Genomic DNA, 16,273 nt, shown 5'->3' with positions numbered 1-16,273 from the left:
TCAACCAATTAACTAAAGGACCTGTTGCTTAATTCCCTATACATACATACACACACACACAATTTATGTTGATTTTAGTGAATTGTTGGTGTTTAGAGAATGTACGATCAGGTTGAAGTGACCTAGTATTGCTAAGTCTACCTTAAAATCCACAAAACAGTCTACAGTTGAGAGTCTTGACACTGTTAGTAGTTTTGTTTAATGCGGAGATTATGCCTCATGTTCAAAATCTAGTTTTCCAATAGTAACTTGTTTGTTAAATGTTCTTTGTAAATGTGAACAATTATTTTTATTTATAACGCAATAAACTTCTTAAATCAGTAGTTTCTTTGCAGTGTTTAATGTCACACAGATTATTTTAAAATTTGTAAGGAAAAGAATAAAAGTAAGACTGATATTTTACAAGCCAGTTTTCAGCTCAAAGAATATGTAACTGGTTTTACAGTACAATTGCTGTCCACCTCCTTCGTTCTCATTCCCAGTTCAAAATAATAATTTCTGCTTCCTGTGATTGCACATGTCCATTCCACTTCAGGTTTAAGTCAGCGATTTTTTTCCTTTAGCAATACTCGTCAAGGTGTTGGTGGTGGTCTCTGCCCTTTAGGCCCTTGGGCAGCAGAGGTGCCCCATGCCTCCCTCAGTTCCATCTTACACTCTGACTACCAAGCATGGGAAGTATCATCTTGCTACTGGAAGTTGTTTTTGTCTCTCTCTCCTTCTTTCTGTCCCCCCCCCCCCAAAAAAAAAATTATCTTCCCTATGGTAAATAGTTTGTGGTATTCATTAGATTAGTATACATGTTCATTGTTATTTTCTTGCTTGTTTTGGAGCATTGGTCCCCTCCTTATGTTCAGGGTGCTGATACCTGGTACCGCATGTGCCTAAGTCTCTGGGCTTTAAGGTTTGTGCTGGCTGCAAATAGTAATAAAAAATCTGTGCTGGTGAGCGACCCTCATTCCACCTGCCTAAACTGTCTCGGCGAGGATTATGTTAGAGCAGTGGTGCCTAAACTTTGTTTAACCCCCCTCCCCCCGACCAACAGTAGTGAATCTATCCATGCTCTTTCTCCCCCACCCCCCATTACTGCACAGTTGGCTCAGCAGAGGAACTCGAAGGTGGAGCTGGGGGCTGAACTGGAGATGGGGGACGAGCTGGGGCTAGAGGTGGACCTGGGCTGGGGGTGGAGAGGGAATGAGGACAGAGCTGGGCTGGAGGTGGAAGAGGAGGTGGAGTGGAACTGTGGCTGGGGGCAGAGTGGAGCAACAGCAGGGGCCGGAGATGGGCTGGGCATTGAGTGGAGCTGGGGCTGGAGCTGTGCTGGGGGCAGAGCAGGGAGCAGAGTGGAGCTGGGCTGGGGGCGGAGCAGGGTTGAGTGGCGCTCTCTCCCTGCCCCTGTTGGTGGCTGGCTGGGGCCCCCCTGAACTTTCCTCCATGCCCCCCTGGGGGGGATGCCCCACAGTTTAGGGACCACCAGTCTGTGTTACAGATTGATGCAGATTTGTAGAGACTTTAAGACCTGAACAGACAAAACAACAAAAGGGAGACTGCGCCACATCCTCATGGAGGCCACCTGGCATCTCCTTTGTGAACTTTCCCGCTCAGGTAAGGAATACTGCTCTGGAATTTCCTTCTGAACGCCAGCACTGATCCCCTTAACCAGTGCCAAGAAAGAAGCACATGAGGGCAGAATCCTCAAAGGAGCCAAGACGTAGCTCCACTAGACGATCGACGTCCTCACTATTGTTCACCAGCTTGAGAGGGCGGGAGGACATAATCTGCGAAAAGACACTGCACGGTACAGACCTCTTATCAAGCATTTGTTGACTCTGGCGCCCAGGTCAATGTGACTGACCCCTCCTATGGTACTGACTTCCACTGAAGAACAGCAGCACCAGGAAAAGCTTTTGGTATTGACAGTGCAAGAGACCTATGCAGCATCCTGGGACATACTCTGCATCTTGGTATTGGACTCCCTGATGGTACAGGAGACAGGTTGGCTGGTACCAATGGATGTCCAGGGTATACCAAACATGAAGTCCCTGGTACTGATATCTCCAGAGCGACATCCCTGGACCTTGGCACCACTGGCACAATACCACCGTGGTTGTGTGACTCAGGGTCCTCCTCAGAGCCTGATGTAGGCTCTTATGCCCCTCGCTCCTGTGACAGAAGGTGTCACTTCCCTTCTCCTTCATCAAGAGAGTTCCAATACCCTGGTACCCACCAGCTGTCCAGAGACAGGGACCCTTGGAGCAGTCGTGGCCCTGCTAGAACCTGTGGTGCATGCCTCCCGTTTCCAGATTCTCCACCTTTCAGAACTTCTAGCAGACAACATGTTAGCATACATGAGGCAGTCCAGGAGTTTTTTCATTAGTAGTGATGTTAGCAAGCAAAACCTCAAGGCCTGAAGATGTCAGGATCTTAAGAAGGGCAGTCGGGACCAAGGTTCCAGTCCAGGACCCATTCCAAGGGTAAGAGTCTGAGTCAGATTTCAGGATCTGGGTCAGGAAGCAAAGTACAAATCAAGCCAAGGTTGAAGCCAGGAGTTCAGGAGCAGTATAGTCATGACAACTGTAGGAGATTCGTGGTATTGCCTGTAATTTTCCTGGAATGCTCCTTGGGTTTATATGGGTGGGGAGCCAATGAGGAGCCATGAGGATGCTGCCTGTTAGTCCCCTTCAGGTGGGACTTTCCATGCTTTGTGTCCATAGCAGGTTATGGGCAGTGGAGCGCAAGCTGGTTGCAGTGGCTTCTGGGTAGCGGCATGAAGATGTTAGCTGCATGGCAGCTCTGCAGGCCTGTGTTCTAGACTCAAAGGGCCTTACGTTACCTCTTCCTGGGGTGCCCTCCGATAGCCTACCTAGGTTTGTCTGGATGAACAGCATGGAAGGCTGCCACAAGGTCAGGGAGATGATTTGGGATGCAGACTCCTAGGATCACATATTGTGACAATAGCCCTCCCAGTCTGTGAGGTTCCCAGAGGGAATCACATATAATTTTTAAGTCCCGTATCTCATGGCCCTTGCATTCATTGTGTCCTTGGGTCCATACCGGAGTGGGCAATGGTTGAGCCAGGTGAGCAAAAGTGTTGTTGATATAGGGTTTTAGTAAGGATATATAAAACACTGGGGGTATTTTGGGGGATGTGGGTAACTGAAGCTTCATGGTCACTGGTCAGTGTTGTAAGTAAACTCTTCTTGGGGTAGGAGGCTTGACCAGTTGCGCTGCTTCATAAATCTCCACCAGAACAAATATTGTTCTAACATTTGATTTGCTTGTTCATACTGACCATCTGTTGGTGATGGGTGGTGGATGTGTAGTGCAGACCCAGAGCAATCATAGGGTTTTGCGCCAAAACAATGACACAAACTGCAGACCCTGATCAGTTGTGACTTGCTCTGGGAGTCCATGGAGATGGATGACATGAGTCACCAGGAGCTGAGCCTTTTCTTCTGCAGAGGGCAGGTGTGCAGTGGAGATGAAGTTGGCCATTTTTATCAACTGGTCAACCATAGCCAGGACTACAGTTTGTCAGCTAGACATGGGGAGCTTGCCCATGAAGTTCAGGGTAATGGCTGCTCAGTGACTAGACAGGGTCTTGGAAGGCATTAGGGCGCCGAGCTGTTTTGAGTCTGGCTTCTTGATGCAGGCACATGTCTCACAGGAATCAACATATGTGTGGATTTTGTGCACATTGAGGGCCAACAGAAGGAGTGGGTGGACAAATGGAGGGTCTTGAAGTGCCCCAGATGGCCTGCTAATAGTGAGTAATGACAAAGCCTTAGTACCTCTAACTGGGTGGCTGGTGGGACATACAAGCGGCACTTGACATAGAGCAAGCCATCCTGGACCTGGCTTGCCATCTTGACCCCCTTGGGAGGAGGCTCCTTCTCTCTAGCTGAGCAGATTGGTAACATGAGGTCTTGGGGAATCATGGCATTTAGGAAGTTCCAGGACATAAGAATGTATTTGGGGGAGGAGGGTGCGTGTTTCTGGCTGGCAAGATATTCCCCTGTTTGGTTGGGACAAGGTAACAACAGTCTTGTTCTGGGCCCCAGGTGGGATGTGATGGTGAATTGAAGCATGTGAAGAACAGGGCTCAGCAAATCTGCCTCTCGTTCAGTGCTTTGGCTCAGTGGAGATATTCAAAGTTTTTATGATCCCTGTATACCTGTACTGGTACTGAGCACTCTCCAGTTAGTGGTGCCACTCTTCAAAGGCTGCTTTGATGGTTAAAAGCTCCTCAACTAGAATTTCTTAACTCTGTTTGGCTGGAGTGAGCTTCTGTGAATAGTAGGCACAAAGGTGGAGGTGCTTTTGTGGACCATGTCTTTGAGAGAATATGGCCCCAATTGCCACATTAGAGGCATCAGTCTCAATGATCAAGGGTTGTGCTGAGTTGGGATGGACCATAATTGGGGCTCTTGTAAAGTCCAGTGCTTGTTGGGCCTATGGGAACCAGTGAAGGTGGTGTTTTTGTGGGGAAGCGCTGTCAGGGGGTGATTTGGCCTGAAAACTCAGAGATGAACATTCGATAAAAACAATCCCCAGGAAGTGTTGTAGCTCTTCGGTGTTTTGGGGGGGGGTACCCAGGTCTGAACCACCTCTGCCTTCTTGGGGTCCATTTGGAGGCCATTAGGGGACAGGATGTAGCCAAGGAATTCCATGGAGCACTGGTCAAAGCTGCACTTTTCCAGCTTTGCCTAAAGGCCGTGTTGATGGAGCCGTTCCAGGACTGACCGAACATGCTGGGTGTTCAGGATCCTCAGAAAAGATGAGGATATCATCGAGGTAGACTATGATATACTGGGTTAGGATGTCATAGAAGACCTCATTTATGATTTGCTGGAATGTTTCTGGGGCATTTGTGAAGCCAAATGGCATTACCAGGGGTCGTTCTGGGTTTGAAAAAGCTGTCTTCCACTCATCCCTGGCTCAGATCCGAACCAGGTTATAGGCCCCTGCAGGTTGAGTTTTATAAATACATGGTCCAGTAGTTCCAGGATGAGTGGAAGGGGGCACTAATTCCTGAGGGTAACCTAGTGTAGGTTTTGGTAATACACGCATAGGTGCTGGGTTCCATCTTTCTTTTTAACTAACAGAATTGGGGCCCCAGCGAGAGAGGTAGATGGCCATATGAAACCCTTGGGCAGATTCTCTTGGAGAGAGGAACGCAGGGCAGCTATCTGAGGTTCCAACATCGCGTCAATACGGCTGACTGGCACCTTGGCTCCTGGGTGCAGCTCGATCGGGCAGTCATAATCCTGGTGTGGTAGTAGGGTGTCAGCATTCTTCTCGAAGACATCACCATAGTTGCTGTACTTGTGGCAGTGCTGGAGTCAACTCTGATGGTATTTCACCTGACCCACAGGCAGGATCAGGTGGAGGGTATGTCTTGGTTCTGAGGTTTGTCAGACAGTGTGTGTTGGCAGATTTGCTTGAAAAACTTGGAGCAGAAGCTAACTTGGTGCTAATCCCAAAGGACCATGAGCCAGCAGCATGAAATGACCAGGATTATGGGGAAGAACCTCCCGATGGTCCCAAATGGCAACTTCACGCCACTGTCTCCTGTGTCACTGGCCCCAATGACAGGAGTGAGCCATATATAGTTTCCACTGGGTTGGGGACAGTCTTTGGTTGAACTGGAATACTCAGGGCTTAGGCCGTATCAGTATCTATGAAGTTGTCCATTGCCTGGAATCCACGAGTGGCCGCTGTGGCAGAATTTGGTAAGGCTCCCCTGGTACATGGAGGCAGACTTGGACTCACCATGCCTGGGGCATGTCTTAGCGAGGAATGGGGGAGGGGGATCATTATGTCAGGCTTACCCAGGCCAACTCCCTCTACTAGGCCTGGGTGTGGTTGCTTCCTGAACTGTGTTGTGCTAGAGCTCGGGGTGGACACTTGGCAAAAGTTTGGCTGATCCTCCACAGTAGAAACACAAGCTGTGACAGTGCTGTTTTTCCTCAGGGGTCACATGGTGGCGGGCACTATCCTGCTGCATGGGTTCAGAGTCTGGGTTGAGATTGGTACTGAGGGTCACTGGTCAGGTAGTAGCACAGACCCCTTCTTTTCCTCATGTTGCTTGCTGAGCCATTGTCAGTGTGGATGACAAGGTTGATGAAGGCCTCCACAGGCTAGCTCATCCTTAATCTCCTCACATAGTCCCCACTGGATCTGGTAGAGCTGGGCCAATTGGTTCCACTCAGGGTCGGAGACTAGTCACCAAGAGTGGACGATGCCATGCTGTCTGGAGTGGCTCACGTCTGTGAGCACCTACCTTCTGGGAGACTATCAGAAAAAAGGGCAGATAACCTAAACTGGTGGTGTCTTCTATAATTAGATTTTACCAAGTTACTAACAAATGTGAACTCCTGAATCACTATACCAGTCTTACCATGGAGTCACAAACAATCCCCTTAGACTCTCCAGTCTGTCGTCCCACCCAGAGAAACAGGACTTTGTGATAAAAGGTCATTTATATAAAAAATTACACCACATTCAGGTTGCTCCCAGTCCCAAGAGACCAGTCACTTACCCCAGATCAGTTGGTACCCTAGATTTTACACCAAAGACAATGATGGTAGCTAATTCTATAGTAAATTAACTATAGGTCTATTAGCTAACAAAAGGAAATGAGAGATATTGAGAGTTTGAAGCTGGTAAAATATATGTATAGGTGAGTCACAGTCTATAATTCCAAATGGTAGCAGAGATGTAGTAATCTGCCAGTTTCCCAGAAGTCTCTCAGGACTACCCAGAATGACTCTGGGAATCTCCGTCTTCTCGTTCTGTTGTTCCACCCTGTTAGAATCCAAACAGTTCAGAGTTGAAGGATCTTTCCTTGAATCCAATACTTATAGCTTCTTGTTACAGAAAACAAGCTGAGAGGGTCACTACTCACATGGGCTCTTCCTTTGATGATGAAGAGTCAGGAATACATTGCAAATAGTTTCGCTACTGATTTTACAAGACTGTTCACTACAACCTTGTTTGTCTGGGACCAAGCTTAGAAGGAGTTGCCCAGTATTGCAGAAGTCCCAAACCACATTTGTGTGCATCAGTTTTCTCATTGGCATTAATCAATGAAGAGGAATTGAGGTGAGGTTACAAGTGTCTTTGATCCAACAAATCGGAACACACTTTTGCAAAGTAATAGCATGATTATTTGCTTTGAAACCTATGTTAGATGTTTCTAAAGGTAAATATCCATGCCAAGTAGGTAGACACCTTATTTTAAAGGGCACAAAGCTTCAAACAAAGCCTTGGACTGTCCTTTAAGGAGAGCAGAACCAGTAGCAGCATGGCTAAATCACAACACCCTTTTTCTGTTTAAATGACAAGGGAGGGACTAGCTTAATACTGGAGGGTAATTTACACCTTGAGTATAATATTAATATGTAACCTATATATGGCTTTAATTGCATATTCTAGTTATCTTCTGTCACCAATATTCTTGTATAAGGGTCTTGATTAATCATCAATCTCAGTGTTGCATTATGTAAGTTGTGTGATAAAACTCCTCCCAATCCTCTTGGCCTTTTCATTTTTATAACCTTTCTATTAATTTAATTCCTTATATAAATATGAAATCACCCTGTACTCAGGCCTTGGCAAAGAAATATTTTTTTTCCAAAGGAGAAAGCAGAGCAATGTTTAGCTAAAAAAAAACCTGACTATATTACTAATGATATGATTGGAGATAGCTAGAAAAAAAATATTTACTTGAAATGTCAGTGTTCACAGCTGTTCAAAGAAAAAAGCCACACGCTCCAAAAAACATCAGCCAAAGAGGCTGCACCTTTTGTCGGCCAATCATTTTACAAAATGTTTACTTTTCTAGTAGAAAAGATGAATTGTGAGGTATGGGACATAAGGGATAATTCAGCTACTTCTCAAAGAGCAGGAAAAGAAAATAGTTAATTCACATGGAGGAAGGACAAAAAAACCTTTGCTTCTTCAAACAGCAAAAAACCAGCAGACATTAGTCAATGCCATGTTTTCAAACAGTCTCTGAAGAGCATCAGAGAAACTCAAGAATTGCAATGAAAATGAGGGAGATTTGTGAAGGTGTGAAGAACATTATGTAGTTAAAGTCCTGACCCATAAGTAGGTGGGAAACAAGATACCACAAAAAGGAAAACATGTTAAAAAATCTGTACTATTGGGTGTATAAACATAATATTGTCTGTTATAAAATTCCATAGGCTTTTATGCTATGTTCTTCTTTGACACGGTATGATTGCTACATTAAACTGAGCACCTGTGAAAGGAGATAAGTGGACTCTCAAATGTATAGGATAGGGTGAAAACCTAGTCTTGACCATCCAGTCCAGCTGGAAACACTGCAGTACATATGAAGAAACATTTCTGTTGTGCATAATAGGCCCATTATCATGAAAACCATAAACATTTTTCCCATCTGTATAAAAATACAATAGTAGGCCTTGGACAGAATGTGCTTTGTCTTTTAATTCACACAGCCTGCCTTCAGTAACATTGTGGAACTACTTTGCATATATTATTTAATACTTTTAATGCAGTAGCAGCCACAGGCCATGACCAAGATGGGGACCACATAGTAGGCACTCTACAATCTCATACCAAAAACCTAGTCTTTGCATGAAGAAGTTACAGTCTGAGAGAGACAATGTATGAAGGGTGCAGAAAAGATACCACGAAATATGAAAAAGGAGCCTCTAATAAATTTGGTCCACAAAGAGGTGTGTCGATTTGTTATGAATGTAGCTATGTCAGAAGGGAGGCCCAGGCCCTTTGGAAGCAAGGATTGAAAAGCAGAAAACAAACAGTAAGTCTCCTTTTCCGCAGCAGTCTAATAATCTAAACCAGTGTTTCTCCATCATTTTAAGTTGGCAGTCCCTTATTTGGAGTCAGAAGTTTTTGCAACCCCCTCTTACTTTTTTTTTTTTAGTAAATGCAAGATGATTTTCAGTAGTAACAATAATTTGTGTGTTTGTTTTGAGAGCTTGACAGAGAATACGTCACCTTAAAGAGTAAGGATGTGAGAGGAGTGAAATTTTCTTTGCTTTAGAGCATAATTTCAATGCCTTGCAACAACCCTGAGCATCTTTCATGTTCCCTCCCAGGGGATCACTACCAACCTAGAAACACTGTTCTAGAAATCATCCTTTGATCTTCATTTTTGAATCTGATCTGTCCTTACATCAAAGTTCTTTCCATTATTGATACAGTGCTGTATCTTGGGTAGAGATCCTAAGTCTTTTAGCTACCAACTGTGGGCACACTTTTTCCTGGATTTGACCCAGTAAACTTACTGTACCTAGCCCATAGCACATTTGCAGCCTGGCATAGAATCATAGAAATGTAGGGCTGGAAGGGACCTCGAGAAGTCATCAAGTCTAGTCCCCTGCACTGTGGCAGGACCAAGTAAACCTAGACCATCCCTGCCAGGTGTTCGTCTAACTTGTTTTTAAAAGCTTTGAATGAGTGGGACACCATGGCCTCCTTTGGAAGCCTATTCCAGAGCTTAACTATCCTTATAGTTAGAATGCTTTTCCTAATATCTAACCTAAATCTCCTATGCTGCAGATTAAGCCCATTATTTCTTGTCCTACCTTCAGTGGACATGGAGGACAATTGAGCACCACCCTCTTTATAGCAGGCCGTAGCATATTGGAAGACTGTGGCTGGTTACCCCCTCAGTCTTTGTTTCTCAAGACTAAGCATGCTCAGTTTTTTAAAGCTTTCCTCATAAGTCAGGTTTTCAAAACCGTTTATCACTTTTATTACTCTCCTCTGGACTCTTTCCAGTTTGTCCCTATCTTTCCTAATTTGTGGTTCCCAGAATTGAACACTACTCCAGCTGGGGCCTCACCACTGCTGAGTAGAGCGGGACAATTGCCCCTCATGTCTTACATACAACCCTTCTGTTCATACACCCAAGAATCATATTGGCCTATTTTGCAGCTGCAGCACACTGACGGCTCATATTCAGTTTGTGGTCCACTATAACCCCCAGATCCTTTTCAGCGCATTAGCACCTAGACAGTTATTTCCCATTTTGTAGTAGTGCATTTGTTTTTCCTTCCTAAGTGAAGTGCTCTGCATTGTCTTTATTGAATTTCATCTTGTTGAATTCAGACCAAGTCTCCAGTTTGTCAAAGTCATTTTGAATTTTAAACCTGTCTTCCAAAGTGCTTGCAACCCCTCCCAGCTTGGTGTCATCTCCAGATTCTATAAGCATATTCTTTACTCCATTATCCAAGTCATTAATGAACATATTGAATAATACTGGACCTAGGACTGAGCCCTGCAGAACTCTACTAGGTACGCCCTCCCAAATTGACAGTAAACCATTGATAACTACTCTTTGAGTGCGGTCTTTCAACTAGTTGTGCACCCACTGTGACATACCAGGTACAATCCAGACTAACAAGCAGCTGTGTCAACCCTGCCGTGCAACCTTGGGTGCCTTACAGCGCCTTGCTGAAGTAGCTCCCACCTAGACCACCAACAGACAGCCTTCCAGCATACAAGTCACACCCTAGTGTCTGTATGTAACTGCAGCCTGCCAGCCATACTTGGGTTATACTCTAGCCCTCACCAGCCTTGGCTATGTGGCTGGGTGACCCCAACACACCCCTAATCTCAGATTTTCCCCTAGAAACATAAATCCTGTACTGTCCAGGAGAGGGCTGGACAGTACAAATCTCCTGAGTCCATTATTCCATTAAGGGAATAATATGACAACTTGTCACCCCAAATAGAGTTACCTAGACACTTCAAATTGAGCACACTGGATTAGATAAAACAGTAAAAATGAGAGATTTTAAGTGAGTATAAGTAACAGGCATAAAAGTCAGAAATGGTTACAAGAAAAATAAAGATGTTTACTAATCCCTAATTTAAACTGTATCAGATTCAAGCACACTGTATCAACACATGCTTTCAGCAGTCTTACTGACCAAACCCTGTAGGTCAGGACCCCTCCCCCAGTGTCCAACAGATGCTTCCTTTGTCATTTCATTTGCAGTAAATACTATAGGCAGAGAGAGAGGGGAGCCTTGAGGTGTTTGTCCCTCCTTTTTATTGTTTCAGACTCTCTCTTGCAAAACAGTTCCAGCTGGGCATTAGGAGACAAAGAGTCTATGATATTCCTTATAACCCTATTATCCTCCAGGTGCTTTCAAATTGATTGCTTAATAATTTGCTTCAATATCTTTCTAGGTATGGAAGTTAGGCTGACTGGTCAATAATTCCCAGGGTTCTCCTTGTTCCCCTTTTTAAATATAGGTACTTTGCTCGCTTTTCTTCAGTCTTCTGGGACCTCTCCTGTCCTCCAGGAATTCTCAAAGATAATTGCTAATGCCTTGAGATTGCTTCAGTTAGTTCCTTAAGTACCCTAGGATGAATTTCATCAGTTCCTGCTGACTTGAAAACATCTAGCTTACCTAAATGTTCTTTAACTGTTCTTTCCCTATTTTGGCTTGCATTCCTTCCCCCCTGGTTGCTAATGTTAATTGTGTTGAGTATCTGGTTATCATTAACCTTTTTAGTGAAGACTGACGCAAAACAGTCATTAAGTACTTCCGCTTTCTTGATGTCATTCTCCTTCCCCTCTAAGTAGAGGAACTACACTTTCCATATGATGGTTTGTGTAAAACCAAAAAGATTAGATACCCTTATTTTTAATGTAGAGTAGCACCCTGTGGTGCTCCCCAGAACTTTAAAATGGAGATGCTTCCTGGAGGACTAAGGGTGAAATCCTGGCCCCATTGAATGTGTCCCAGAAATTCTCTCTTACTTAACAGCCTTTCACTCCAATCAGAATTCAGCATTTCTTTCTTGGACATGTAGTATTCATAGACTTTAAGTCTACATGAAAGATGATCGTTTTTAGAACTTCACTTTATGCGCCCTTTTGGTTAATAATCAAACACTTGCAAATCACAGAATTTCTCTAATGGAAAAGTAAAAATTGTAATAATTTTAAAGATGATTTTACCATTGGATAATTTGTAATTCATGTTCCCATTTGCCCTGTTGACTTTGCTTTCCTAGTCTGATATCTCTCTTTGAGACTTTTGCTAAGGAAGTACTGCTTCATGCCATTTATGCTAATTACACATACATGTGGTTACTTATTTATTGTCTCTCAATTAATTTCAGAGAAAATTTGCTCACTTTAAAAGTAAACTGTGTTTTTCTAACTTCTAGCCATGTAAACTCATCTTGCAATCTAAAAGTCAAACTGTGTTCTTTCTGGTTCAACGACTCGTGCATCATCACCAGTATGAAAGATGCTCCAGATCAAGCTGAGCCCTTTTTTCACCTCTGAAACTCCATTGATTTCAATGGGACTGCACAAGTCTAACTGAGGGCAGAATATGTCCATGAAATTAGAAGTTAGTTAACTATTCTTTTGGTGATGCATGAGCCAGAGTAGAATCTATCTTCCTCTCATAATTGTACAGGCTCTATAGTGCTAAGAGTTAAAAATACTGTGACAGAAACTGATTTGCCACTAAAGCAAACATATGACTCAGTACACACTCCTAACCCCTTGACCTCAACCCAGAGCCTCCTCCTGCATCCCAAAGCCCTCATCCCCAGCCCCACCCCAGAGCCTGCACCCCCAGCCAGAGTGCTCATCCCCTCCCACACCTAACCCTCCCTGCCCCAGCCTGGAGCCCCCTCCTGCACCCTGAACCCCTCATTTCTGGCCCCACCCCAAAGCCTAGGGGAATCCTCAAGCTTCCGTGCCCCCCTGCAGGGCTGTTTGTGACCTGAGACTGATTTTTTCTGTGGGTCAGTGGGCCCTGATAGTCCGGGGTGGAGAACCTTTTTTCTATGTCATACAGGTCAGATTAGATCAGTGGTTCTGAAGCTTTTTACCATTGTGGGCCGCATACGTAGCTCTCCATGTGTTATGTGGGCTGCGTCCACTTGATATATATGCCACCTGTGTGGCCCTGGAGATGTCACGTCGGCGGCAGCTGTGTGCTGATTGGGCTGAAAGCAGCCTGTTGTCTACAGGTTGAGAACCATTGGACTAGATGATCGTTGTGGTTCCTTGTGTCCTTATAATCTACAAACTGACATCAATGTTACTAGCATGCATGCAGGTGTCTGCAGGATCTGGACCTTAAGGTTGAACATATTCTGCTCCAGTGAAAATAAGGAAAATGACACAACATGAAGGGCTTGAAACTGTGAAGAAGCCAACAAGGTGTTGTCTGAAAATACTGAGAACTGTGATTAGCACATACAATGGTTGCCAGCTATTGAATTTATTTTCAAAGGCTAAAGATGAGTATAGTGATGGTCCTCACCCCTGGAGTGCCCCCAGTGGCCTGGTGTAGCATTGCAATTATGACTCTGCCTCAGTTTTCCCCAATGGGCTTCGATAAATCCAGTGAGGCTTATGTATATTGAACAGTACACCGTCAAAGGTCTAGTTTATTTTACTTAAAAGTGGAACATTATACAAATAGGTGTTCATTCCAGCATCTTTAGCTGTAGGGGGAGAGGGCTGAGTTAACTTTAATCCATCAACCCCACTTACATCTAGGTCTGCTACCCTCAAGGCTCACTTGACACGGAACCCTCTTCTAGAGCCAGAGCCTCTTTTCATGAGCTAGGGAAGTGGTTCTCCACTTGGGTCAGGGTCCCCCATGGAGGTCAAACTGCAATGATCCTTCCTTAGGACAGCATATAATTCCTCTTATCTGGGGCTTCTCTTGCTATCTGGTGAAACTCTTCCACAAGGGACAGGTTCTACTTTGACTTGGCACTCATAGCTCTTCCCTTTTGGAGCCTCTCCCACTTAGGAACATTCTTCCTTAGTTTCCTTTCCTGGTGAGCCCCATCACTTTGGGATCTTTCTCATTCTGGGGACTATTCCTCTCACCGGAAGTTTCTGTTCTCTAGTCTGTACTGTGAGTAGCTGCCTTTTATCATGCCCAAGTGCTTCACTGCCTAATTAACTGCCCCAGTGAGATAACTAATCCCATGTGAACCTGAATTGCCTAATTCCCCTTTATGAAGTCTGTCAGAGGTGGGCTGAGCCCCTGACCCCTTCAGAAGGCCAAGTACCCTGTGAGAGTGAGAAACTAGATTTTTTTGATAGCGTTACTTAAAAAAATAAGGTTTTACTTCATTTTGGGGCCATATATAATAGCTTTGAACAAAGACTAGTACATAGACAATGGGTATCTTGTTTTAATGTTTATTTTGGAATTGTCATGGGGAGGTATTCCTTTAATCACGATTGATTCTATATAATACCATATAATATTAGAAATGGCAAGCTCAGATCACCAGAACATGGAGCACATCAGATAATTAAGAGATATTTAATGGAAAGAAAGGTTGATATATTGTACTCTGGATGGTCAGATCTAATCAATTGTATTTTAATTTAATTTTGGAAGGCAAATCTAGCTGGGCTAAAGGAGTTCAACTGCTAGCCTATAAGGTTTGAAACATGAAAACCAAGACTTATTTTTCATTGTCAGAATCAAATATGTGTATATTTTAATGTTTTCTCAGTTGAAGAAGGTCTTTCTGTTGGAAACTGAAATTTTCCATATCCTGTAAATATTCTGAATAGCAAATCTTTTATATGATTTTTAGATTCTGCCACCAAAAAACTGTAATTCTAGATTTATCGTGATTTTCCTGTTTCAGGCTTCCCTCCTGTCCCTTCTACCTCAAGAACAAGCTTTGCAGAATTTTCCATTAGGGAACGGATGAGAGAAAAATTAAAAGCTGCAAGGGTGAGAATGCATTTATTAAGGATTTTATTGTATTTGATTGATTACATTCTCATAAATCCTATCTTCTTTGTTTTGTGCTGCATATAATTGAATGAATTAAATTTGCCTTTGTAACTCTGTTTAATATAGTATTTGATATCTGTACAGATTAATTCCCAGTAGTTGGTTTTGATGTTATTTTCTAAACAAGTTAATTTGATTCTTGTTTGTAATATGAAAAATGTAACGTTTGGAAAAACCTTGCCATTTTAACTGAGAGTCAGATCCTGCCACTTTTATGTTGAGTAAGTACTACTTTCCATGCTGGAGTCTTGCTGAAATCATTGTGGCTACTTGTGGCATAAAACTACTGTACAGTGTAATAAAGGGAAGCAGAATCTGGCTATTTATAATAATTTAAGAGGATTATGCAGTAAAAAGAATCTTTCATTAATATTACTTGTACTAAGTAAGGCTGTTGATTAATCAGTTAACTCGTGATTAATCCAAAATTAATCGCAATTAAAAAATTAATCGCAGTTTTAATTGCACTGTTAAACAATAGAATACCAACTGAAATTTATGAAATATTTTGGATATTTTTCTACATTTTCATATATATTGTATTCTGTGTTGTAATTGAAATCAAAGTGTGTATTATTTTTTATTACAAATATTTACACTGTAAATTCACCTCATACAAGTACTGTAATGTAATCTCTTTGTCATGAAACTGCAATTTACAGATGTAGATTGTTTTGTTTTTGAGTGAAGTTATGTTTAAAAAAAAAATACAATGTAAAACTTCAGACCCTACAAGTCCACTCAGCCCTACTTCTTGTTCAGTCAATTGCTAAGACAAACAAGTTTGTTTACATTTACAGGAGATAATGCTGCCCACTTCTTGTTTACAGTGTCACCAGAAAGTGAGAACAGGCATTTACATGGCACTTTTGTATCTGGCATTGCAAGATATTTACGTGCCAGATATGCTAAACATTCGTATGCCCCTTCATGCTTCAGCCACCATTCCAGAGGACATGCTTCCATGCTGATGATGCTCGTTTAAAAAAAAATGTGTTAATTAAATTTATGACTGAACTCCTTGGGGCAGAATTGTATGTCCCCTGCTGTTTTACCTGAAATCTGCCATATATTTCGTGTTATAGCAGTCTTGGGTGATGACCCAGCACATGTTGTTCATTTTAGGAACACTTTCACTGCAGATCTGACAAAACCAATGTGAGATTTCTAAAGATAGCTACAGCACTCGACCCAAGGTTTAACAATCTGAAGTGCCTTCCAAAATCTGAGAGGTGTGGAGCATGCTTTCAGAAGTCTTAAAAGAGCAACACTTCGATGCGGAAACTACAGAATCCAAACCACCAAAAAAGAAAAACAAATTTCTGCTAGTGGCATCTGACTCAGATAATGAAAATGAACATGCGTCAGTCCGCACTGCTTGGATCGTTATTGAGCAGAACCTGTTATTAGCATGGACACATGTCCCCTGGAATGGTGGTTGAAGCATGAAG

At 43.2% G+C, this 16,273-nt stretch overlaps 1 protein-coding gene across 3 annotated transcripts in view; it reads left to right on the top strand.

Annotated features, from left to right (window-relative positions):
* The window catches only part of CC2D2A (coiled-coil and C2 domain containing 2A), a 131,871-nt gene that overhangs the window by 7,666 nt on the left and 107,932 nt on the right, over positions 1 to 16,273 (top strand). For all 3 annotated transcript variants that reach the window (XM_074951662.1, XM_074951661.1, XM_074951660.1), the window contains exon 5: positions 14,671 to 14,759. In XM_074951662.1, the coding sequence (XP_074807763.1) occupies positions 14,671 to 14,759 (89 nt within the window). The remainder of the gene's footprint in view (positions 1 to 14,670; positions 14,760 to 16,273) is intronic.

This window comes from Natator depressus, chromosome 4 (assembly GCF_965152275.1).
Source record: "Natator depressus isolate rNatDep1 chromosome 4, rNatDep2.hap1, whole genome shotgun sequence".
NCBI lineage: Eukaryota > Metazoa > Chordata > Testudines > Cheloniidae > Natator > Natator depressus.
Note: the sequence above shows the minus strand (reverse complement) of the source record. Positions and strands in the feature narration are given on the sequence as shown.